The 23,470-nt window shown below is 45.8% G+C and overlaps 1 protein-coding gene and 1 long non-coding RNA gene across 2 annotated transcripts in view; one reads left to right on the top strand and one right to left on the bottom strand.

Annotated features, from left to right (window-relative positions):
• LOC137770007 (uncharacterized) overlaps positions 1 to 8,316 on the bottom strand; it is a 297,898-nt gene extending 289,582 nt beyond the window's left edge. The window contains exon 1 of the long non-coding RNA XR_011075114.1: positions 8,241 to 8,316. This is a non-coding gene — a long non-coding RNA (uncharacterized lncRNA). The remainder of the gene's footprint in view (positions 1 to 8,240) is intronic.
• A 5,868-nt stretch (positions 8,317 to 14,184) lies between these two features.
• The window catches only part of NR4A3 (nuclear receptor subfamily 4 group A member 3), a 33,419-nt gene continuing 24,133 nt past the window's right edge, over positions 14,185 to 23,470 (top strand). The window contains exons 1-4 of the mRNA XM_068552308.1: positions 14,185 to 14,259; positions 16,554 to 17,512; positions 21,143 to 21,272; positions 21,735 to 21,907. Of these exons, the coding sequence (XP_068408409.1) occupies positions 16,556 to 17,512; positions 21,143 to 21,272; positions 21,735 to 21,907 (1,260 nt within the window). The 5' untranslated portion in view covers positions 14,185 to 14,259; positions 16,554 to 16,555. The remainder of the gene's footprint in view (positions 14,260 to 16,553; positions 17,513 to 21,142; positions 21,273 to 21,734; positions 21,908 to 23,470) is intronic.

Genomic DNA, 23,470 nt, shown 5'->3' with positions numbered 1-23,470 from the left:
TAAATTCACTTTCAGCTGCCTGCTTGGACACTCTCCCCTAGGTAGAACAATGCTGGGTTTTCCCCAGGTTCCCTAGATGAAAAAACTTAATCTGTTTGGAGTTCAAATTGAGGATGTATGTTCCCCAAATCATTCATCCACAATCACTTTCCCAGTAAATGAGGTTCTGGAACTGGCCACTGCATGATGGGGAATCCAAACCACTTCTTGGGCATATTATGGTTCCCTATCCCAAATTATAGAGGGTAATATCCCATATTGTCAGACAAGCAGAGGTAGCAGATGATGTGAATTTGCACGGAAAGAAGCAATCTGAACTGGATTGCCTCAGGAGTAAAAGACCCAGGTAGTGGGTTTCAGCTTCTAGAATAGCTGGGTAGCATGGCCAGAGAGAGTTAGAAGACATCTCTGGCTTGAACATTCTTCGAAGGAACCTGATTACAGTTAAGATTTCTTTTTAGCCCATTATTGCTCCATGGAAAATCCTGGAGAGCTTTCTGAGCAGCCTGTATTCATTCAAATAATAACTGGCTGTCAGGCTGCTGGTGTTGCTGAGGTAAGCAGAGAGGGAGCAGGGTAGAAGGCAAAGACATCTATGCCATTAAAGAAGGCATTCTGTAGGAAGGAAAACAGAGAACTGCATTTATATTCAGTCACAGCAAAGTAGGTGTGAAAAAACAAGGTAGATGAATCAATTTGTTTCTAGGAAAAAGCGAAACAATGTAGAGAGGGACTATTCACAAATGGTGTTGGGGCAACTGAGTAGCCATTTGGAAAATAATTAATTTGGACCTATGTCTCATACCATACACTAAGAAAAATGCATCAAAAAACTTAAGTGTAAAATAGAAGCCATAAAAGTAGTAGTACAAGACAATATGAGAGAATTCTTTTATAACCTTGTAGTGGGGCAGGCTTTTCTAACTATGACACAAAACCCAAAAGTCATAAAAGAGAAAACTGACAAATTCAACTACATTTTAGGAAAAATCTACATGGCAAAACACTACAAGCAAAGACAAATGACAAACTGGGGTCAGGGGGGATGATGCAACTCATTTTACAGAGGGCAAACCTCCGTATTATAAACATCAGCTACAAGTTGATTTTCAAATGACCACCCCCCCAAAAGAAGAAAAGAATATAAGCGATACTTCACAGAAAAGGAAATACAAATGGCTTTTAAACATATGAAAAAATATTCAAACTCACTCTTTAAAAGAAATAAAAATTAAAACCACACTAAGATAACAATTTTCACCCACTGGATTGGAAAAAATCCAAAAGTTCAATAACACATTTTGTTGGCAAGAACACGGGTAGTCAGGCACTATTATACATTTCTGGTGGGGGTATAAATTATACAGCCTCTATGAAGGGCAATTTGGTAGTACCTATAAAACCACTATGAGATACACTCTTTGACCAGCAATACCACTTTTAGGAATTTACCCTACAAATATATTTGTACAAGTGTGAAATAATCTATGTAACAAAAGTATTTACTGCAGCATTGTTTCTAATAGCAAAAGACTGAAAATTTCCCAAATATCCATCAATATGGTACTGATTAAATAAATGATGCTATAGCCACACAATGATGTGGAAGAGATCTCCAAGACATAGTGCTAAAGTGAAATACACCTCATATATTTTTCCACTGTTATGGAAAAAACACCAAGATACACTGTTGAGTGAAAAAGGCAGAAGGGAAGCATAAGCTTCAATTTGTATAAAAAAGGAAAGGAAAACAGAATTTATATTTGTATTGGCTTGGATATGCATTTTAAAACTCTAGGAGGATAGGAACTGAGTAGATGGTGGACAGGAGTGGAAGGGAAACTTTTTTATTTCTAAACATTTTGTTGTTTGAGTCATGTGAATGCATTACCTTTTCAAAAGTTAAATCTTAAGATTTAATATATTAAATGTTTAGAAAATATAATTTGAGTTCCTAGATAATATTCTACATTTATGCCCCTCAGTCTATGGGTGATAGATGGTAGACAAGTGACAAGAGGCCTTGAACTGTAAAGCAAAGTGAGGGTTACAGTAGGAAATCTTATGACTAGAAGTGAAGAACTTACCAATGAACAGGTTATACAGACCCAGGGTAGAGACAGTAAAGAAAAGAGGGAAGGACACCATCTTGTGAAAGTATCGGAGCAAAAGTGCCACATCGAAATAAAGAGATAAGCCAGAGATTAACTCTTGAGGGGGTTTAGGATCAAAAGGTGATGTAATTCCTTAGGATACTTGAATTCGTTAGTTCAAACACAGATGTCACAGAGTGCTGTGACTCAGGGGTACTGCCCTCAATATGGACAACTAGATGTGTCTGTAGTCTAGCCGCAATGGAGGGACAGGCGTTTCAGAAGCAGCAGCACAGTGATGTACAGCAGGTCTTCTCTGCTGCTCTCTCATGCTGAACCCCTGAGTGAAACTCTCTCAGAAAAGTTAATAAGGCCACAAGGCTGGTTATGATAAAGAAAATAGAATATTTTGAATAAAGCTTCTTGAAAACTGCTTTCATTCATTCATCAAATGTTTACAGAGCACCTACTCTGTGCCAAGAACTGCTCCGTGGGCTCAGTAAATTCATCCCCCAAAATAAATATGTCCAAGATAATTTAAACAAAAAGGCATTTTAAAAGATTCTGAGGTAAATAGAAGCTTCTCACACACAAAAAATTTAAATATAAAAAGTCACTAGGGGGCTTCCCTGGTGGCGCAGTGGTTGGGAGTCTGCCTGCCAATGCAGGGGACGCGGGTTCGAGCCCTGGTCTGGGAGGATCCTGCATGCCGCGGAGCGACTGGGCCCGTGAGCCACAGTTACTGAGCCTGCGCGTCTGGAGCCTGTGCTCCGCAACAAGAGAGGCCGCGATCATGAGAGGCCCGCGCACCGCGATGAAGAGTGGCCCCCGCTTGCCGCAACTGGAGAAAGCCCTCGCACAGAAACGAAGACCCAACACAGCCATAAATAAATAAATAAACAAACAAACAAACAAAAAACACCAAAAAGTCACTAAAAAGTTAACTGGCAACTATAAAGTGCCATGAAACTATGGTAAATGGATTTCAAATTGTATACAGGTTACCCTGTTGTTTTAAAAAAGTGAAATTAATGACTTAACATATGAATTTAAAATAAGATAATCATTTTCAGAAATTAGAAATGAGTAAAATTTAATAATTTTACTAAACTTAAAAAGTATCAATATAAATCTTTAAAATATGGCTTTCTATTCTCATCACTACAACTGATAAAACAGGAAAACATAACTGGAAAAGAGAACTAATTCAGAACAGATATCAGGGAAGAATTTTTCCAGTAGTGAACTATAAACATGAGTAACAAATAATGAAAAACATATTATGGCAAAAAATTAGAATCAGTTATAATTACATGATCTAAGTAAGAAACCAGATACCTAAATATGTAGAAGAGGCATTTAAAAAGTAGCCCTAAATTAATGGGCAAACCATGTTTTTACTATCCAAACCTAACTCAGATAATACATAAATCTGCAATGTGTTAAGATTCGGGTATTTCCCAATGCCTATAAAGTCAGCTCTTATTTATCCATAAAAATGTATCCAACAGCAAACGAGCAAGTTTGCAAACAGAATTTATTGTATTCTTCCTGTTTGATTTGCTAACATTTTTCCAACTTAATACCTACTTGGTACTTTCCTTTTGACCTGCTTTCTCAATATTTCACTTTCTCTATTTATACTCCAAAAGGAGATGTAAAGACTTACAAGCCCACCATCACCAGTCCTTTTCTCGGAAAAAGCAAAAAGGACAGTTCTGCCTCAGCTGCTACATTTAAGAAGAAATGATTCATGCTTAGCATGCAGTGAGAATCAGAAAAGAACAGGAGGAGCAAACAACAGTATCCATTCCAATGAAAGTTTATTAATTTGTATGAAGTCAGTTTGTGACTCATCCATATTCAAATGAATGAACAAAAACAAATTCCAAAGCTAAATATAAAATGACTTTTGGACTACCCAGGTTTCTGCTTGTTTCCACTTTATGGACAAGACAAGGCTGTGATGCTGGCAACACATAAACACTCTCAGGCCACCAAGATCCCACTCAGTGGCTACAGTTATTTATCAAGCAGGCCAAAGAAGTTTAATATAATATTACTACGGATATTACTACTATTTGTACAGTATACAAAAGAGTTACTGAGCCTCCTGACTTCAGCAATCCAGTAGTGACAGGAGACCAGGCCAGAGCTGACTCATGATTTACAACATTTAACCAGCCTTAAAAAGCATTCAACTTTAGAACCTGAAAGATCCTTAAAGATCATATAGTCAGCCCAACATTATCCTTTTACAGATAACGATATTTAGGCCCCCGCAAAAGATTAATTAACTTACCCAAGGTTGGGCAGCTTCATGGCAGCAAAACCAGCCCCAGGCCTCTGAGAAGCAATCTAGTGCTTTCTGTAAAATACAGCATCCCACTCCTGGAGAATATGCTGAAGGAACTGATCTTGTACACATGAGGCAATTTTTTTTTTTTTCAGGTGATTTTTGGGTGATAGGAAAGGGCTATGTAGTTACATGTGGAGAGATATTTACTTGCTCCATCAACCCTAGCTAAAATGCAGATCTTATTTCATAGGCATAAATAATATCCTGAATTTATTTATCACACATGCATAATAACTTTTCTCTCCCAAATCACTGTGGCCTTCCAGAGTTTACCAACGACTGGGGAAAACATGACTAAGAAATAAACTATCTTTTTAACCAGATCGCAAGCCTGTCCTGTTATTTACTAATGGATAGAAAAATATTATTTAATGAGATTAAAAAATAATATTAGCGCTTATACTATTAAGTAATCTTTCCCTCTCTGGTTTTTAATCTTTTCTAAAATTTTCTGTAACATAGAAAGTCTTTCCTGATCTATTATTTACTTTTTCCTTGTTAAATATTAATATTCTAATTCACATGAGCCTCTTTCTAAAACTTCTAAGAAATCATAATTCCAAAATCTCTTTGCCTAGTTTACTTCTGCATATACGTAGTGTCATACAAATCTATTTAAACATATCTTAGAAAAGATAAGAAACTCAAGAATTTATATGTTTAACTGGTTATACATAGGTGCCATGGTTCTCAATTTTTTAAACCTTAAGAAGTTTTCCCAAAAGAAGTTGATATTAACATTTCCTAGCCTACAGCATCCCATTCTTCATTGAGAGGAAGCAGCATAAGAGAAAGTACACAAAGAGGGGGAAAGACTGTAGAACAGTCAAACCAAAAGTCTGTCAGGGGAAAAAAAAATCATAGCAAATCTTCCTACACGGCTATAATAGGTACAAGCCAAGCTGCAATTTCCTTGTATCACCATGTGGCTGTCTGGGCTTGTGGTGGGCACTATACTCAAATCAGGAGTGTTAAAAGTTGAGGAAAAGAAAACAACTAATGTATGATATCATTTTGTCCATTCATGTCAAGAATATCCTAATCCATATAACTGGTTACTTATATTATGGCTGCTCTCTCTTCATATTCAAATTTAGATGGGGAAATATTTTATGGATATTTACTATCTCTGTTAAACTTAGGTGCCACAGAAATTTCAAAGATATATGAGACATGCTTTTGAAGCTTACAGTTCAACAGGGCAATAAGCTGTGGACACAAGAGCACAAAAAGAAGGCAGTAAAATAAGAACTTTATAAAGACTAAAGCACAATCTAAGTTCATTTCTTGAACTAGTTTTAGAGGAAGGGTAAGATTTCAATAAGCAGAGAAGAAGGGAACGCCATAAAAAGGAAAACTATGAACAAATGTGGAAGAGTAAAAGGATGTCTGAAGAAAAGTGAGGATAACAGTTTGACTAGGATAGGAAAATTCTGTGGAAATAAAGAGGCCAGGATGTGGAGGCTTTGGGGTTTTATTTTGGAGACATATCCAGCTGCTGAAGACTTTTGAGCCCAGGAGTGACATAACAAAGGCCGTATTTTAGGAAGAATAATCTGGCAATGATAGAAGTGATAAGGAAGGGATGGTATGCAGGTAGATCAGACAGAAAACTACTACCATTGTCCCATGTTCCTGAGCCCAGTAATTTACGTGTATAAGTCAATGTCAGCCCAAGCTACCAAATTTTATATACATATCTTAAATGTAGTATAGAACTTCTATAGTGATTCAGGAAAACATGAACTTACACACAAGTCTTTTAATTTTCTCTCTTATCTTCACCTTAGGTAACAACTTCTGGCTTGGAATTTTCATTTCACCTTTCCTCACCCAATTTTTGTATCAGCAAGACTCATCATCATTCTTTACATATTAGCAAAATCAACAAGATTTACAAGTCAGTGATTAATCAGAAGAGTCTTTAAAGCAATTCTAAATCCCATTTTGTTAAAGTAACTGCTTTATATCATACACAATAAATTTCCCCAAAATTTCATATTTTATTTTCCAAGAGAAAGAGCACTTTCTTTCTTGCAGACAGATTACACCTACAAAACCAAAACAAAATGAAAGATAATTATCCAATGAAGCTGTAATAGTTACTTCATAGAAAGAATTTTTAACAGATTGGCTGCCATAAGTATCATGAAAGCAGAAACTGCTTTCTTTGCTTTGGGTGTAAACTAGGCCACACATGAATGTCCCTCTTCTAGAAAAAGGACCAAACCGGGTTAAGTTTTCCACATTTCACAGACTAAGATAGTCTTATTCTATTTGATTTCCCAAAAGAAGAGATTTAATTATAAAGTATTGTTTCATTTAATAAAAAAGTCATCAAAAAGGTATTTTATATTACTGAAATGGTCATATTACATAAGCCTTACAGAAAATTATGCCTGACTTTTAGTAAATCAGACTTTTGAAACAGTATAGAACAATAGATATTAATTTGAAAAAGAGAACGATTCACTTGGTTTGAGGTCATCTAAAGAACTGCATATGACTACAGCCCTAGGTTTAAGCAAAGGATGGTGTCCCAGTTTGTAAGAGAGCCTTGTCTCTGCTTCCATGACTTTCCATTTGAGTGCAAAAATGTTGCCACTTATCAGTGACCACTGGAACCTCTCCAACAGTCAGTCCAGCTTCCTACCCAGCGGAGCACTAAGCCAGCTGATTGGTTCAGTGCAATCAGACAACAGCCCTCAGCCTCACAGTAGTCAAGGAACAAAGATTGGTGACCCGATACTCAGGAAGAAAAGGACGTAAAAGGCAGAGGAGGGGAAAAAGGGGCGAGGGAAGCATATAACCAACATAAACGTCCAGAAAGTCACATTCACTCAAGAGTCAAAGGGAGAACTGCTTTACCTGGAGATATTCAGACAGGGATGGAATTTTTTTTTTAATTTAAGATAAATAAGACCACCGGTTTGAAACGGTCACTGAGGAAACCCAATTCATATAAACAAACTTAGCTAGAAGCTTTATAAGTACCTTCAGTGGGCAAGGATCTTTTGCATATTAACATTTAAAAATGTAGTTTACTCAACAAATTCACTGAAAGATGTCTTGTTTCCTAAAAACTGTACCTAATAACTGTTCTTTTCAGTGATTCCAGTTCTGCACGCGATTTCAAATTGAAGGGGGAATGGGTGGGGTGCAGAAGATAAGAAATTTTTACAGCATGGAAATAAAAGTATTTTTAAACCTTCTTGGGGGTGAAAAGTTAGGCAAGAAGTAATACGTGGAAACTGTCAAGTGCTTCTATACACATCCACCCACCAGATACCATCGCAGCCGGCTAGGGGAGTCTCCCTCTTCTTGCCTGACAGCTTCACTTTCTTTGAGGTCTGGAGCTGGTGATCACACTGGCCCGTCATGGTATTTTCATTTAACAAAGCAGTTACTCAACAGGGGAAAAAGCCACAAAGGAGCAGAGCAACTGCTGCTGCACCCGTGATGCAAGTGCAAGATGAGCCCCGGGCCGCCACCGCCGCCTCGGCTCCTCCGTGACGTCCGGGAGGGGTATCCCCGGCTCTCAGGAAGTGGTGGCCGCGGGCGGCTCCGCCCCCACGCGACTCGGGGCTGGCCGGGCCGCGGGGTGGCGGGACGGCCGGGCCTGCCGGCTGGCGGGGATTGCCGTCCCACACCCGCGCACGCCCCATGGGCCGCGCGTCCCGGGCCCTCCCCCGCGCCACCCCTGAGGGCAGGCTCCGCGCCCTGACTTGCCCTCCGCTCAAGTCACAGCCCGCGCGTCCCACTGTATCCCACAGCTCACACCCACTCACCCCGACCCCCTGCGCCGAACCCGGCCCAGCGTCGCCGGTCACCAGACTGGGTCGAGCCGAGTCCAAGATGGCGACTCCGCCCCCGCCCCCTCCGCACTCCCCGCGGGGTCTGGGCGCCCCCTCACGCGGCGAGCTGGCGCCCTAGGCCCGGCTAAAAATAGCCAGGCCCGACTATATTTGGTGCGGCCGGATCCCGGAGCGGCCGCGCGCGCCCCGCCCCGCCCCGCCCCGCCCCGCGCGCACCCGGCCCCGCCCCGCCCCGCCCCGCCCGGCCGAGAGCTGCTCTGAATGGAGAAGGGGCGGGGGTGACCGAGGGGAACCTACTCCGCTATCTGCCGCGCGCGCGCGGCGGCGGCGGCGGCGGCGGCGGGGCCCGGCCAACCGCCGAATTTAGTAACATTGCCTGCGTCAATCACGCGCCTCGCGTGCGTCAGCGCCGCGCGGCTCCAGGTCCTGCTACCCCCACCCGCCCGCCTTTGAATGGATGCAATGTAGCAGCGCCCTCCTTCCTTGTGAGACTGGATTGGAACCCGTGGCAGTGCAGAGGCTCTGTTCCTGTCCGCTAGGTCAACTTTCGTAGTACCCTTCCAGGTCTTCTCCACACCACCCTGTCTGAAGTGGAGGTGGAAGTGGAGGCGAAGAAATACACCCACAGCATATGTATAATTCTAGTTTTGTTTCCAAGTTTCTTGTGGTAGCTCGAACCTTCGATTCTGAATTGTGTGCTCCGCCCCACACACACACACGCAAAGATTGTGACAGGTCAAAGACATAAATGTCACGTCTGATTCAAGCGGACCACATGGGGACCATGTCTGTCTGCATTGTTTCACTCAAATACTTTCTCCTCCTCAAAAAATCATTTTTAAAAGAGGTTGTTTTCACCCAGCTGCAACCTTTGGAACTAGGAGACTTTAATTCTGATAAAATTTTTTGTGTTTTCAGCAAGAAATTCACACTTAAATTCATCACTTCCAGGAAGAAATTGCTCTCCCTAACAGAATCACCCAAGCTTTCAGCTCACCATTTCATAACAAATGTGTCCCAGGAGACCAGAGCAAATCCCGTAGCGAGGGACTGACTAATAAATCCTGTTGATTGATTTCGAAATGTTTAATTTGGGAGGTGGGAGGGGAGGCCCGTCTACAACCATCAAAAAGTGAAAGTGCGAACTGAGAGTTACATTTCTGATGGGAGGGGGTGATTTGCAAGTCAGACCCGCTCAGCTGTTCAACATGTGTGTGTTTGTTTTACACACAATAAGTAGTTTCTGCTGCAGCGCGCGCGGATGACGGATGTGCACTTAGTTGGGTTATAAAGTCCCGTTAGGAAACCCACACTTTAAGTGTAAAGAAATAAAACCTTATCTTCCAGAGCCATCGGTATCCCTGTGCGAAACACGCACCCAGCAAATGATGGGAGGAGGAGAGAGATTAGCCTAGGCGCAGGGAGCCAGAGAGACGTAAACAAGCTTTAGAACTGTTGCCTGGGGAAAGAGCAGCTGCACCTCGGGGAGTCTTCGGACTGGTGCCTGACTCCTGCACCCGCTGCCAGGTCACTCGGAGAAGCTGGCTGGCTGAACCTTCCCTTTCGGAAGAGCTGTCCTCTCTCTTACCCCCTCGCCCTGGCTCCCTGCCTCGGGGCAGCCTCGGAGGCGCGCCAGTAGCACTCCTCCAACTCTACTCCACCCGAGTCTGACAGCTGGGCGGTCCCGCCTGACCCACGGGCGGGCCGCTGCACCCTCTTACAGAATAGCGCCCGGGCAAGCAGCGCGGTTGCAAACGGGTTGGCAGCGCGAGTCCGAAAGACCCCCGGGCCGGGACTGGCCGCGCGGCACAGTTTCCATTGCGCTGCCCTGCAAATGGCCGGGGAACGCGCGCGCGCACACATGCACACACACCCCCTCCCTCGCACACGCGGAACCGGCTGGGCCAGGGGAGGGAGGAGGAGGGTGACGTAGCGTCCCATGGCGTCACATTGACGTCTCGCATTCCAGGCACTCTATGGAGAGGCCGCTAGGGCTCCTGTGGCATAAATGACGTGCCGAGAGAGAGAGCGAACGCGCAGCCGGGAGAGCGGAGTCTCCTGCCTCCCGCCCCCCACCCCTCCAGCTCCTGCTCCTCCTCCGCTCCCCACACACAGACAAGCTCACACCCGCTCCCTCACTCGCACACACAGACACACGCGCGCACACACGCTCCTCACACACACTCCACTCTCTCCCGCGCGCTCACACCCCTCTCGCCCTGCGCCCTCGCGGGTGCAGCGCTGAGCAGCAGGCGGACGCCCCTCCCGGTCTCACTTTGCAACGCTGACAGCGCCGGCGGTGGCTGTGGAGGTGGGAACAGAAGCGGCATCCTACCCCCTGGTCGCGGCCCGAGCCAGGACGCCCGCGGAACCCCTCGGCGGCGCTCTCCCATGAGTCGGGATCGCAGCATCCCCTGCCAGCAGCTCACTGCCTCTGGGAGCCGCTGGACTTCTACACCGCAGCCCTTCCGGGACAGCAACTGTGACTCCCGCCCCCCCCGCCGCCCCCAGTGCAGATTTCGGGGCAGCTTTCTAGAAACTCGCTCTAAAGACGGAACCGCCACAGCACTCAAGTACGTATGAGATTCGCTCAGTTAATAGGGGGACTTGCTAAAAAGTTGGCGCGCTGGGAAGCTTAGCTTCTGAAATTGACAACTTTGAGTGTGGGGTTTTCCCCCCTCGCCTCCTCGCTCCGGCTTTGCTCGCGGAGTCGCCGGCGGGTTCTGATCTGAAACTTTTCCCCCGTAGCGGGCCTGCGGGGATCTCTGGAGCTTGTGGGATTCCTCTCCCTACCCAAAGAGGCGAAAAGCCTCTAACAAAGAGGAGGACCGGGATTTGTGCAGTAGCAGCTCCAGCGATGTAATTCAGGGTATTTCGGCTCTAGTTGTCATGGTAATGATGCTCTAGGCGGCGGCGGCGGCAGCGGCAGGGAGTTGCAGCTCCGGTGATGAACGGCAGTAATTTTCCTGCCTTTTAACTAGGATTGAAAATAGGGGCTCCGGTGGGTCCAAGTTAATATGCCTAATGGTGACTCCGAGATGGTTGACTGGGAGGAAGCTTGGGAGGGAAGGGGCCTGGTCAGCAGCGGCCGGAGTTTGCAGCGGCGCTCCGAGGATCTCAGGAAAGAGGGCGTAATTGTAGGAATGTGGCTTATTGTATTGAAATGAGCCTGGGGCTCCACCAGGCACGTCTGCCTGGAGTCGCCGACTTGCCCGTTTACACTTTTCCCTTCGGAGGTAATCGGATGTAATTGCCGACCCCAGTGCCCCGACACGCGTGGGAACGGTGTCCCTCTCCTCCGGGCCTTGAGTCGGTATGCGAGACGCGTGTTTTACTCTTAACTGACAGAACTCGCGCTTTTGGAGAAGTTGCTCGTAGTGTTTTCCTCTTCATAGAAATGAAAGTTCTCGGTGGTGAGAGGAGAGCGGTCAAGCGGGCGCAGCCTGCGGAGGCTGACTTCCAAAGGCACCTCTAGAACCTGTTGGAAGCTTGGGTCAGTCGTGAGGGAGAAAACATTTGTCCCTTCATTCCAAAGACCGTTCTTGGGGATTGTCATTTATTATGCCCACGGATTCTCCAGAGGAAACAGCTGCAAGGAGTAGGGTAATCAGAAATCTCGGGCTATTATCCCAGAGCCCTAGGGTGCCAGGAGAGAGGTACAGGGCGCCCTTCAGTCATTTCATCGCGAATCCAATCCTGAATCTTCTTTTCCCACGACGGAGAAATATTTTATAGAACTGAGCTGGGGAAAGGAACAGCTGCCTAACGCGGCTGCTGAGCACAATGAATGAAGTTTGAGTTTATTCGAGTTCTCTTATCCGAGCAAGACGCTCGTAATGTGAATATCAAAGGCCCCTTAGGCCACAGCAGCCTCCACACCCGCTCCCTCCTCCCGAACCCCCCACCCCCCCACCCCCACCCCCGCTTCCCTGGGACCGTGCGCTCGCAGAAATTCTCCCCCGCGGTTTGTCTCCTCTCCCTCTGTCTTTCTGAGAATCTCTGTCTTTCCCTTTCTGTCGGTCTCTTCTCCACTCCTCCTGCCCCCGCCCAACCTCCGCCCCCGCTCCCCAGGGTTGGAAACTCCGTGGAGGAGCCCCGGTCACAATGGTGCGTTTCACGGTTTCCTTCACACACTTCACCACGGGGAGGAGAACACGGGGGTGTTCCTTTCGTCGGCCCACGAGAAAGAAAGGGGCTTTGACAGAGGTAGTTATTTCTTCCTAATTTACAACCCCGAGGTTCCGTGCTCCCGGCCGCGGCGGCCGCGAGCGGGAGCGGAGCAACGTGTTTCCAGGCGCTGAGGCTTCGCCTAGGTAACCGGTCTTTTCGGGGCGGGGGGGGGTAAGGGTGGGGGGAGAGAGCCGAGGGGCGCTCGGCTCGGCTGTAGGAAGTGCGGTGTGGCTCTTCCCCGCGAACGCCGGGCGCTCGAGAGGAGCCCCTTCCTTGGGGAGACGCTACCCTCGACCACCCCAGTCAGAGGCCTATCCTTGGAGAAAGACTCCGCTTGAAAGGCCGCGGAGAAGGGCGGGAATGCGGGCACCTGGAGGTGGTGGTGGGAGGTTGCCAGAGACTCCCACTGAAGATGCGGGAGTGACGGGAAGCGCAAGCTACAGCCGTGGGAAGATCCGCCCTTGCCTGCGCTAGGGCGAGCGCAGGCTTTCTGTAGTATCAGCTGGGGCTGGGGTTGGGGATGGCAAGGGAATCCCCCATTTCCTGGCCGTCGAGGGCTCCCCGGATCTGGGGGCTCCGATACCCTCTTTCCTTTCAGGCAAGCCCGGGGAGCAGGGGCGGCGGGAGACGAAACTTATCCGACACCCGCGGCCCGCGCACCCCCGAGGTTTTTGGAATTTTGGTAGTTTGGGGGTTTTTTTTCGGAGTCCCCGTTCCCATCCCTTAAGCTGCGAGTGGGTCCGGGAAAAGGGGGCGCTATAGGCCGGAGTTTGGGGCCGTGGGATCCTTACCCGAGGCCCGCCGAAATGCGCTTCTAGCTACAAAGTTTCTCTAAGGCTTTGCGCAGAGACGCTCGCCCCAGAGCCGCTCTCGGCGCCCTCCGGAATGTGCCCCCCTCCGGGTCGCCGGATGGCCCCGAGCCTCGAAGTCGCCCACCCTCTGGGATACCGCCCGCTGGGCGCAGGGGGCCTCCCTCCCCTCTCACCACCAGCCGCAAACGCCAACCGCCTTGTGCCTCGTTTCCAGCGCCGGCCTATTTCCACTGTGTCCTTTTGTTTGCTTGACCCCTGGCCCCCGAAACTCGCGGCTAATAGAGGCGAAGCTCCATTAGCATTTAGAATGAAAAGCGCAGACTTTCTTAATTCCTCGGGGCATTCATGCATTCGTTCCGGACCCTGTGCCTTTCCTATGCAATGTGTAAAATTTGTATTTGAGGGGTGGGGGCGGGTGAAGTTGGAAAATATTTTCCGCTCGTGCACACTCACAGACTCCGATTCGGGCGGAACTCCTTCCTCAAGTGTTCTCCATTCTTCGGTTTTCATGACATCGTTAGCTTGGAACCAATTGTGGGGGCAGATAGATTAATTTCTGGGCGACGACTGGCTGCGCGTTTTTTTAGCCTCGGTTCGGGAACCACAAAACCGCGGTGAGTGCGGACAGCCTTTCCTCGGCTCCCCCAAGGCGCTGTGATGCTTGCTGCCCGGGGACTCCGGTCACCTTAAGCACCGCTTTCTTACCCTTCTAATTCTTTTGTAATTAATGCATTTCTAGAGATCTCTTCAACCCTCACCGCCGTACGCCCAGTCCAGGCCGCGGTGACCCAGCGTGGTCTCACTGTGACCTTTGTCCTCTCTCCTGGTGCCCGCAGAGCCCACTGCGGAAGAGCGCAGCCCGGCAAGCCCCAGCCCTGAGACTGGACCCTCAGCGGAGCCGGGCAGCACCTCCGCCGCTTCGCCCTGCCGGACGTCCCCGCCTCCTCCACTCTCAGCCTCCGCTGGAGAGACCCCCAGCCCCACCATTCAGCGCGCAAGATATCCTCCAGGTAGGTCTGAAGGCACGACCCCTTATTCCTCCCGGGCTGGGATATGTGTATGGGGGAGCCACATACCCAGCAAGCAGGCTGGTCGACTTGCCCAGCGCCAGGACAGCGAGTGACTGCTGGCCGAGAATTTCACGGCACAGGTGGCTTCCTTGCACGAATCTCCTCTGGATACCACACCCTGTTGCTACCTAGTGGAGCAGCCAGATTAAATTAATCGTATTGCTCAAAGATATTTTTCCTGAGAAAAATGCAAATACACCAACAGATTTCGATCTTTTATACATTTTAATGTCTTCATATTTGCTCTACTTTTAATGCTAATGCATTTAAGTTATGGGATCATTTCGAACAATGCAAAGCATTTTTGTTTGTATAAAACGCAAATCATTTGGGTGCAGACATTTGGATTATTGAAGCTCAAAGGGAAAGAGAGAAAGCATTTGAGCTGAAAACCAAGGAGTAAATTTGATTTGGGCAAAAGAAAGGATTGCAGGTTTGGCTTGTAATACCTCTTTATGCATTTGGTAAAGGGATACCAGGTGCCTGGCCAAAGAGATGCAGATAAATAGAACTCAGTCCCAGCAAGCTCATCTTCTATCTGGAAACCTCAGAAAGACACAAAGAAGAGCAATAGGTAGGGATTGGCAAAGAAGAATGATAGAAAAGACTCATGGAGAAATCCAAGGGAGGAGAACAAATGAAACATCAGGCAGTGTTCTTTCTTTTAAATGACTAGCCTTTCATTTCACCCCAACAACTGGACAGCAGGATAAGTGCTCTTTTAACTTCAAACTAATGAGTGTTTGTAGGGCACTCGGGAAATAAAGGCTTGAACTGGCCTCTCCTCATCACTGCTTCTTCCACCAGGCCCTCAACACCTTTTTACAAGTCAAGATTTCATCCCATACATGTATGACTCAATCAGATTTGGAAATGTGGGTAAGAGAAAGATGTCAAAGGAAATGTGAAGTATTCACTTTTCTGTTAGTCACAACTTTTACCCCATAGACTCCAAAGACACGTTAAGCACGTGGTTTTCCTTTGGCTCAGAAAAACCAACCACCAGAAACTGCCCAGTTTACTATTTATATTTAGCCATAAAGAAAGGGAAATAATTAGATAAATTATCCACTAGATCCAATATTTCTCAGGGCTTTCTCATCCAGTTCAACCTCTCTGAACAATAGTAAGCACTCCAGATATCATTGCTTTGGGGGCTGAAGAAACTAAACCTATTAAGAAACTGCTTTCTTTTCTAGGGGTGCTAATTCTTCTGTCATAAGAAAATATGTAGATAACTAACCTATTATGACGACTGTAAACTATTGTTATAAAGCAGCCACTGATATATTTTATTTCTTAGAATGGGGGAGAAATACACACACACACACACACACACACATATATAGCATATATGGCAGAGAGCAGGTTTGGTGGGTGTTTTGTTGCAGCTGCTGATCTTTTTCTTTGCAGATGGTACAAACTCCCCCGAGTCCATTTCCTGGACCTACGTTCCTACCTCACCACCTAGCTGGCTGAAATCATCAACAGGGGTCCAGTTTGAGCAGGCTGCTAGCCCTGCTTGGAGGAGTAGGGAGAGGGTGGGAGAAAGCAACCACAATGTGTGTGGGTAGCCTCAGTTGGCACTCATAAAATGTTAGAATGTCACTGGGCCAGTAAGTCCCATGTAGGACACCTTTTTTTTCTTTTTTTTTTCTTTTACTAACTCATAGGTTTACAAATCAAAGCGTGTGACTTGGGGGACCAGTGGTCTCTTTCACCCAAAAGAAACCAACACGGCCTTCACTGGATTTCTTCTTGTCCTCCCTATTTGTGGCTGAGGTCACTTCATTTAATCTCTAGGGCTCAAAACCACTTTTAAAAACACGACTGGGCTTATGAGGGAAGACATCAAAATTCACAGATACAGTGGAGGACAGGGCAAGGGAGGGAAGGAGGGCACAGAAGTCCTCAGGAGGCTGCGTTTTGGCAACCTGTGGCCCCTTTGGCAGTTTGTCAGGGATTCAACTTTCTTCCCAGGGGAAGAAGGAAGGAAGGAAGGGAGGAAGGAAGGAAAGAAGGAAGGGAGGGAGGGAGGGAGGAAGGAAGGAAGGAAGGAAGGAAGGAAGGAAGGAAGGAAGGAAGGAAGGAAGGACTCTAAGTCTATGCTACTAGAAGGTGGAATGTCACTTCCTCTCTATTTCCCATATTAGAGAGTGACAAGTCCATTGCTACCTATTAGCTAGGAAGAGGGCCGACTTGCTTCTGAGAGACCTTTTTCCTCTCCCTTGCAGGTATGCCCTGCGTGCAAGCCCAGTATAGCCCTTCACCGCCAGGTTCCAGTTATGCAGCACAGACATATGGCTCGGAATACACCACGGAGATCATGAATCCTGACTACTCCAAGCTGACCATGGACCTCGGCAGCACCGAGATCACGGCCACGGCTACCACGTCCCTGCCCAGCTTCAGTACCTTCATGGAGGGCTACTCGAGCAACTACGAACTCAAGCCCTCCTGCCTGTACCAAATGCAGCCGTCGGGGACCCGGCCTTTGATCAAGATGGAGGAGGGCCGCGCGCACGGCTACCACCATCACCACCATGACCACCACCACCACCACCATCACCAGCAGCAGCCATCCATTCCGCCCCCCTCCGGCCCGGAGGACGAGGTGCTGCCCAGCACCTCCATGTACTTTAAGCAGTCCCCGCCGTCCACCCCCACCACGCCGGGCTTCCCCCAGCAGGCGGGGGCGATGTGGGACGACACGCTGTCCTCGGCACAGGGCTGCATCGCACCCGGCCCGTTGCTCGACCAGCCGATGAAGGCGGTGCCCACGGTGGCAGGCGCGCGCTTCCCGCTCTTCCCCTTCAAGCCCTCGCCGCCGCACCCGCCCGCGCCCAGCCCCGCAGGCGGCCACCACCTCGGCTACGACCCGACGGCCGCCGCCGCGCTGAGCCTGCCGCTGGGAGCCGCCGCCGCCGCCGCCGCAGGCAGCCAGGCAGCCGCGCTCGAGGGCCACCCGTATGGGCTGCCGCTGGCCAAGAGGGCGGCCGCGCTGGCCTTCCCGCCACTCGGCCTCACGGCCTCCCCCACCGCATCCAACCTGCTGGGCGAGAGCCCCAGCCTGCCGTCACCGCCCAACAGGAGCTCGGCGTCGGGCGAGGGCACGTGCGCCGTGTGCGGGGACAACGCCGCCTGCCAGCACTACGGTGTGCGCACCTGCGAGGGCTGCAAGGGCTTCTTCAAGGTGAGCGCTCGCCTCTTCCGACTCCCTCTCCCCTCCGCAGCCAGCTTCCTCAGACACCCGCTCGAGTGAGCGTCTAAGCGGGCCCTTCCCGGTTTGAGAGGTGTAATGGTTATACTGTGCATTTCAGTAGCCTTTCCTAGCACCCTCACACCCACTTTCTCAGGGTTTTTTAACTTGACGTCCATTACAGGAGGCCCAGACGGGCTTGAGGGGGCTGTGAACTTCCTGACTTGGCGTTACTTCCTGCTCATTTTTATGGAGAGAGCTTTCAGCAGATTCGCAAAGGGATCTGTGACCTCAAAATGCAAACACCTCACTGTGTTCCTATTCTGTCCATCCAGGATATCTGAGGGAATAGAGTCTGTGTGCCAGGCCCTGGGTATTTGTATCTCATTTAATCCTCCTAGTAAGAGCTAGGACTCTAGACTCAAACAGAACTGACATTGAATTTTGGTCACCCACTAGCTATTTTTACTAACTGCGTCTTGAATGTTTAATTATCCTTGTTTCATAGATGAGGAAATGGAGGCTCAGGGAGGTTAACTGCCCCTGGACACACACTCAGAGAGTGAGATGGAGGCAGGATGCAAACTCATGTTTGCATGACCTCAACGTGCCTGCCCTCTTCACAGCTCTGCAGCTGCAGAATAGACAGGGGCAGCTGGTGGATGCAGTTTGGGGCAGCTTGCTCTGTAGAAGATAGCAGCTGGGGTCTCATCATTCCACTCCACTTCTGAGTGTACCACACAGAGTGGGGACACTCTTCATTATCTCAGAGACCCAAAGGAGAATTTTATAGTGGGAGGGTCTTCAGCCTCCCCCTTATTTTGCCCAGGAGGATACTGAAGTCTAGCGAGGTGATTTAGTTGCACATGGGGACAGTTCCAGCTGGTTTCTCCTGACTCTTGAGTTCAGTGCTCTTCTCACCACTCAGGGGGAACAGGCCTTGTTCTCTTGCAGCTCTACTTTTGCTACTGACTCCCAGAATTCTTCAGACACTTAATTCTGTGCCACCCTCCCCACTCCTCACTCCCCTGGCTCTTATGTCAGGCATTTGCAAACCCCCGAATGCTCAATAATCACTTCCTAGCCTTCAGTGTTGGGCAGGGTGGAGGGAGAGGAGAAGCTGGATGCTGATTGGATAATGAGGATTTGGGAGGCCAATAGGATGTATCTGGGAGCATGCTGGAATTGGAGTCAGAACACTCAAATAGGAGTCCTTGATCTGTCACCTACCAATTTTATGATGTTGGGCATGACACTTCCTTCCAGGCCTCAGTTTCCCTATCAGGTGAATAAATTTCAGAGAAAGGCTGTGAGTATTAAATGAGAGAAAACATTTATGAAAGCACTTTATAAGCTTTAAAGGGCCATAAAAGAATAGTTCATTATAAATGAAAATACAGACATTTATAAAAAAATGCACATGTGTGCATTGGTATACATACCAACAAGCAACAGTTATTTTTGATCTGGAGCTAGGAATCATGTGATTAACTTCTGCAGATAAATGAGAAAATGCTTGTGGAAAGATTTTGCAGTATGTTAAATGCCATACAGGAGGTATGCAGGATTATGATGTTTTAAATGTAGACCCGTCGGTTTAGCCGTTTTTTTCTGTCTTAACTACACAAGCTTTACTTTCAAGTAACTGCATTCCTTTAGCAGATTTGCTTTTTACAGCATTTCAGCGGAAATGCTGAAAGGCAGTGAAATGGGCAGCTGAATGGGGGAAAAGAAAGAAAAACAAGAGAAGTACAAGTAATCCACAAATATAATCACCCCTGAATTGACCAAAATACAGGAGTGGTGATACATTCCTCGTCTAGAAATGTCAATTAAGTGTTCCCCAACAGCATCCTTTTTCTGTAGCAATATCTTGAAAACAAATCTATACTTGAAAGGGTAGGGGTAGGATAAGGGAGAACCACCCCACAGATCCGTTAATTAAGGGAACGGGAGCAGGTTTTACCCAGTGGCTTTCTACCATTAAATTGAATTCTTTAAAAATGTGACATGAAGTGCAGTTAATGATGGGAATTCAGTGATTGAACCATAACGATCTCTCCCTGTCCTTAAACTATTGTGCAGGCATACACAAATGTGGGGAAGGTTTGAGGTTATTGGGAAAACGTATACCTGAAGCAAAATGCCACCAGCACTGAAACTGGGATATCCTTGAGGACGATGGCAAGAAGTAGAGTTTTTTAAATTACTTCATGTTCAATGAAAGAGAGCTTCATTTAGGAAACACAAGTTTCCTACCCTTACAAACTGCTGCGAATTTAAATGGTGGAAACCTCAGAAGTATGTTTGTGTTTTGGAAATTTTGCATTTTAAACTAAAATCACCTGCTAAAGCAGGGAAAATGTATCTGGCTTTAAATTTTATATAAGCAGTTTAGAAATGATCTCTTAAAATGAAATTAAAAGGTGATTAAAAAAAAAAGGTGATAGAGTGAAAACTGATACAAGGAGGTTGAGAATTGCTGAAAATTAAAAAAGAAAGTAAATCTATTTAGAATTTTAGACACAAAATAGATCACCAATCCCAAATTACCTGGATTTCTTTTTTTTTATGCAGCCCAGGCTTACCAAATAAATTCCAACTTTCTGCTCTATTTGGAGTTGAATATATTCAGGTAATTTCTGAATGAGTGGTAAATACACATCCATTTGCACAAATGTTTTTAATTTTTTTAAAAAAATCAAGCATTCTCTTATATTTGGAGCATAAAATATCCTTTATTATTTCTTCATGTTTCATTTTTAAATTATACATGATTCTGAAGAATACAACATTATTTTATACCCAGGCCCAAGTTTTATGATACATCTTTTACAGTATGGCTGTTTTGATGTCTGTGTCAATATTCATTTATGAAATAACCAATTAATGGGAATTTTCATTGAAAATATATGGCTCTCATATTCCTTCTTTTATCTCATTCTTTTTGTTTGGTTGGTTTTTTTTTTTTCTTTCTTGGATGTGATAGCGGTTTTTAGTATCCCGTTTTACGATTTTGCTTTCAAAAATGAGAAATGGACAGTTTACCATTCTTTTAAAAATAAAATACAATACACAAGCTGATTAAGTGATTTTTTTTTTGCGTTAAAACATTATTTCCTATATGTTATAACTAGACAAGTCCTCGTTTTTGCTTTTTATGATTTCATCTCTATTGGGGAACAAAGCCAGTTTCTGTGATATTTGACTTACAATAGTGATATCCAGCAAAGTACATCCCAGATAATTTTGATTTTATTTTAATAAGGTCAGCAATAATCAGGGGAGTGGAACAAGTAGAAAATTGTTCCCAAAGGGATATTAAAAGTGAATCTAATCCTCCAAGGTATGATATGTTGACCTGGTAATTTCAGATATGATTTTATCATTCAGACTTGGGTGTCTCCTGAGACTTGCTTCAGAACAATCCGAGATGATTTTCATTGTCAGCAGCTAACACTGATAAAATTGTTTTTCCTGCAGGCTAGCGTGTTAGGAAATTAAATTTATCTAATTATACGAATTGCACTGTCGCTTTTCACATTGTAATTAAAATACATCTTGTCAGGTCCTACCTCTTTCCAGAAACTATTAGTTGACTATCTCTGTATTGTATTTCCTCAGAGAACAGTGCAGAAAAATGCAAAATATGTTTGCCTGGCAAATAAAAACTGCCCTGTAGACAAGAGACGTCGAAACCGATGTCAGTACTGTCGATTTCAGAAGTGTCTCGGTGTCGGAATGGTTAAAGAAGGTATGGATATAATGCTTTTTGTCCAGCTTGCTTATAAATATTCTCAGATATCACTGAAAAAGTTAATATTTACATTAGAATGGTGAAGTTTCCTAGTTTCCCTTTCTTTTCAACATTTTATTTTTATGGTGTATATTTACATTCAAAAATAGCTGAGGTCTACTTATTCTAATTTCTCAAAATCAATAGAGAGCTTGTGTACATACATCTTTGTTCTATTTGAGAAGGAGACTTTTAGGGCTAATTCATTACCAAATGTAAGTATGGGGTGGCTTTTATGCTGCTTGTTTCAACTCTCATTAAATCGTTGTGTGGATATTACTCCAAACTTATTGCCCCTTTTAAATGGTTGGTCTCATTAATGATTTGCTCAACTGTAAAGTGTTTTGATTCCTTTTTGTGATTTATGGCTATTCATGGATATCTTTGAAGACATTTTTTCTTTGTTTCTCTCGGTATCAGTCGTCCGTACAGATAGTCTGAAAGGGAGGAGAGGTCGGCTGCCTTCCAAACCAAAGAGCCCATTACAGCAGGAAGCCTCTCAGCCCTCTCCACCTTCTCCTCCAATCTGTATGATGAATGCCCTCGTCCGAGCTTTAACAGACTCAACGCCCAGAGATCTCGATTATTCCAGAGTAAGTTTTATGATGTCTTGCTCTTGAATGAATGATCAGGGTCTCTATTCATGATAATAGTAATAAGAGTGGATTGAATGGCTTCGTGCCTGGCACTGTGCTCAACCGTTTTCATACCTTTTCTCTACTTTTCACTTCACTTAGCAATTCCAGTGCATCCATTGCACCAAATAATTTTTGCCTTATTGAATCTCTAAATGCCTTAACAAATGACCCTGACCGTGCTGCACCTGTCATACCCATTGTTGCAGGATTCCTGATGGTTGTGCCAATGAAAATCTGCACAGGTGAATTACAATTTGTACATTTCTTTCATGCTTTAGACAAAGTGACTACTTTTTTTTTTTTCCATATTGTGACCAAACCATCTGGGTAAGCTTCAAGTTATCCTTAAACAGTTTACCCAATTGCACCGGCATTGACTGACCTACTGCTTATACTGAGGGATTAAACCATTGATGGAGAGGAGCAAACTCTGGCCTTGACATCGGGAGGTGTCAGGAGGACTGGGATGGAATGCTACCTCTGCTGCTTCCTGCCTGGGTCACCTGGCTCTTGCTGTTGGCTTTCTCATCCTTACAGTGGAGATGATTACAATAGTTAACCTCAGAGGGGTGTTTTGAACATCAGTCACACAGGAATGACAGTTGAGAAAACATTTGAAAACTGTAAATGATTACCAGTGTTGTTATTTAAGCCAACCAAAATATATTAACACTTTTATTTCATATGGGATATAGTAAAATATCATCAGTTTGAGCCCTGCAAATTCCCAGAAATTTGGATAACACAAAGAAGAATGATGAGAAAGGATTTTCTGAGCAAAGGTATAAACATTACTGGAAGGCAGTTTTAAAAGAGACTTAGAAGAGCAGACTTCTAGTAAGACAGGGTCTCACCAAAGAAGAAAAGAAAGGAAAAAGATCTCAATCATTGAGCAATTTCTACATGCTAGGCATTGTGGTACTTTGTCTCATCTAACCATTGAAAGAAACATGAACTGTACGAATCGTTAATCCCACCGTAAGACAAGAAAACTTAGAAACACAGTTTACGCACAGATAAGAGAGATACCAGTCCAGGGATCCCCAGTTGGTTGATTTGGCTTGGCAGCAGCTACCAGATTACCCTCTCCAGGTCCAATCAGTATTTCAAACTTCTGGTTGAAGGGCTGGCCAAGAGTGTGAGAGTGTCTGCCATATGCCCTCCTTTTAGGCTGCAATGTTGACAAAAGTGAAGGGGTGATTTGTGTATCTGCTGTGATCTTCCTTCCCTCATCCCCTCCCTCACTGTAGGTTGTGAAGCCTCCTCTCCACACTTGAGCACAAGACTTCATATGAGAAGCATGGTAGACCCTTAGAATCAAAGGTTGAGGACTCTTACTCTGATTACAAGTAGCATCTCTTGACTGAAGTCAAGTCTCAAATAATAGTCTAACAGAATAATGCAGTGATTAAGGGCTTAGGTTTTGGAACCATGCAGGCCTTGATTAAAATCCCAACACCATCATGTACTAGCTGGGTGATCTTGAGCAACTGATTAAATCTTTTAATGTGTCAGTTT

This window comes from Eschrichtius robustus, chromosome 10 (genome assembly GCF_028021215.1).
Source record: "Eschrichtius robustus isolate mEscRob2 chromosome 10, mEscRob2.pri, whole genome shotgun sequence".
In the NCBI taxonomy this organism is placed as follows: Eukaryota; Metazoa; Chordata; class Mammalia; order Artiodactyla; family Eschrichtiidae; genus Eschrichtius; species Eschrichtius robustus.
The sequence above is the reverse complement of the archived record's forward strand: the minus strand, read 5'-3'. Positions and strand labels throughout refer to the sequence as shown.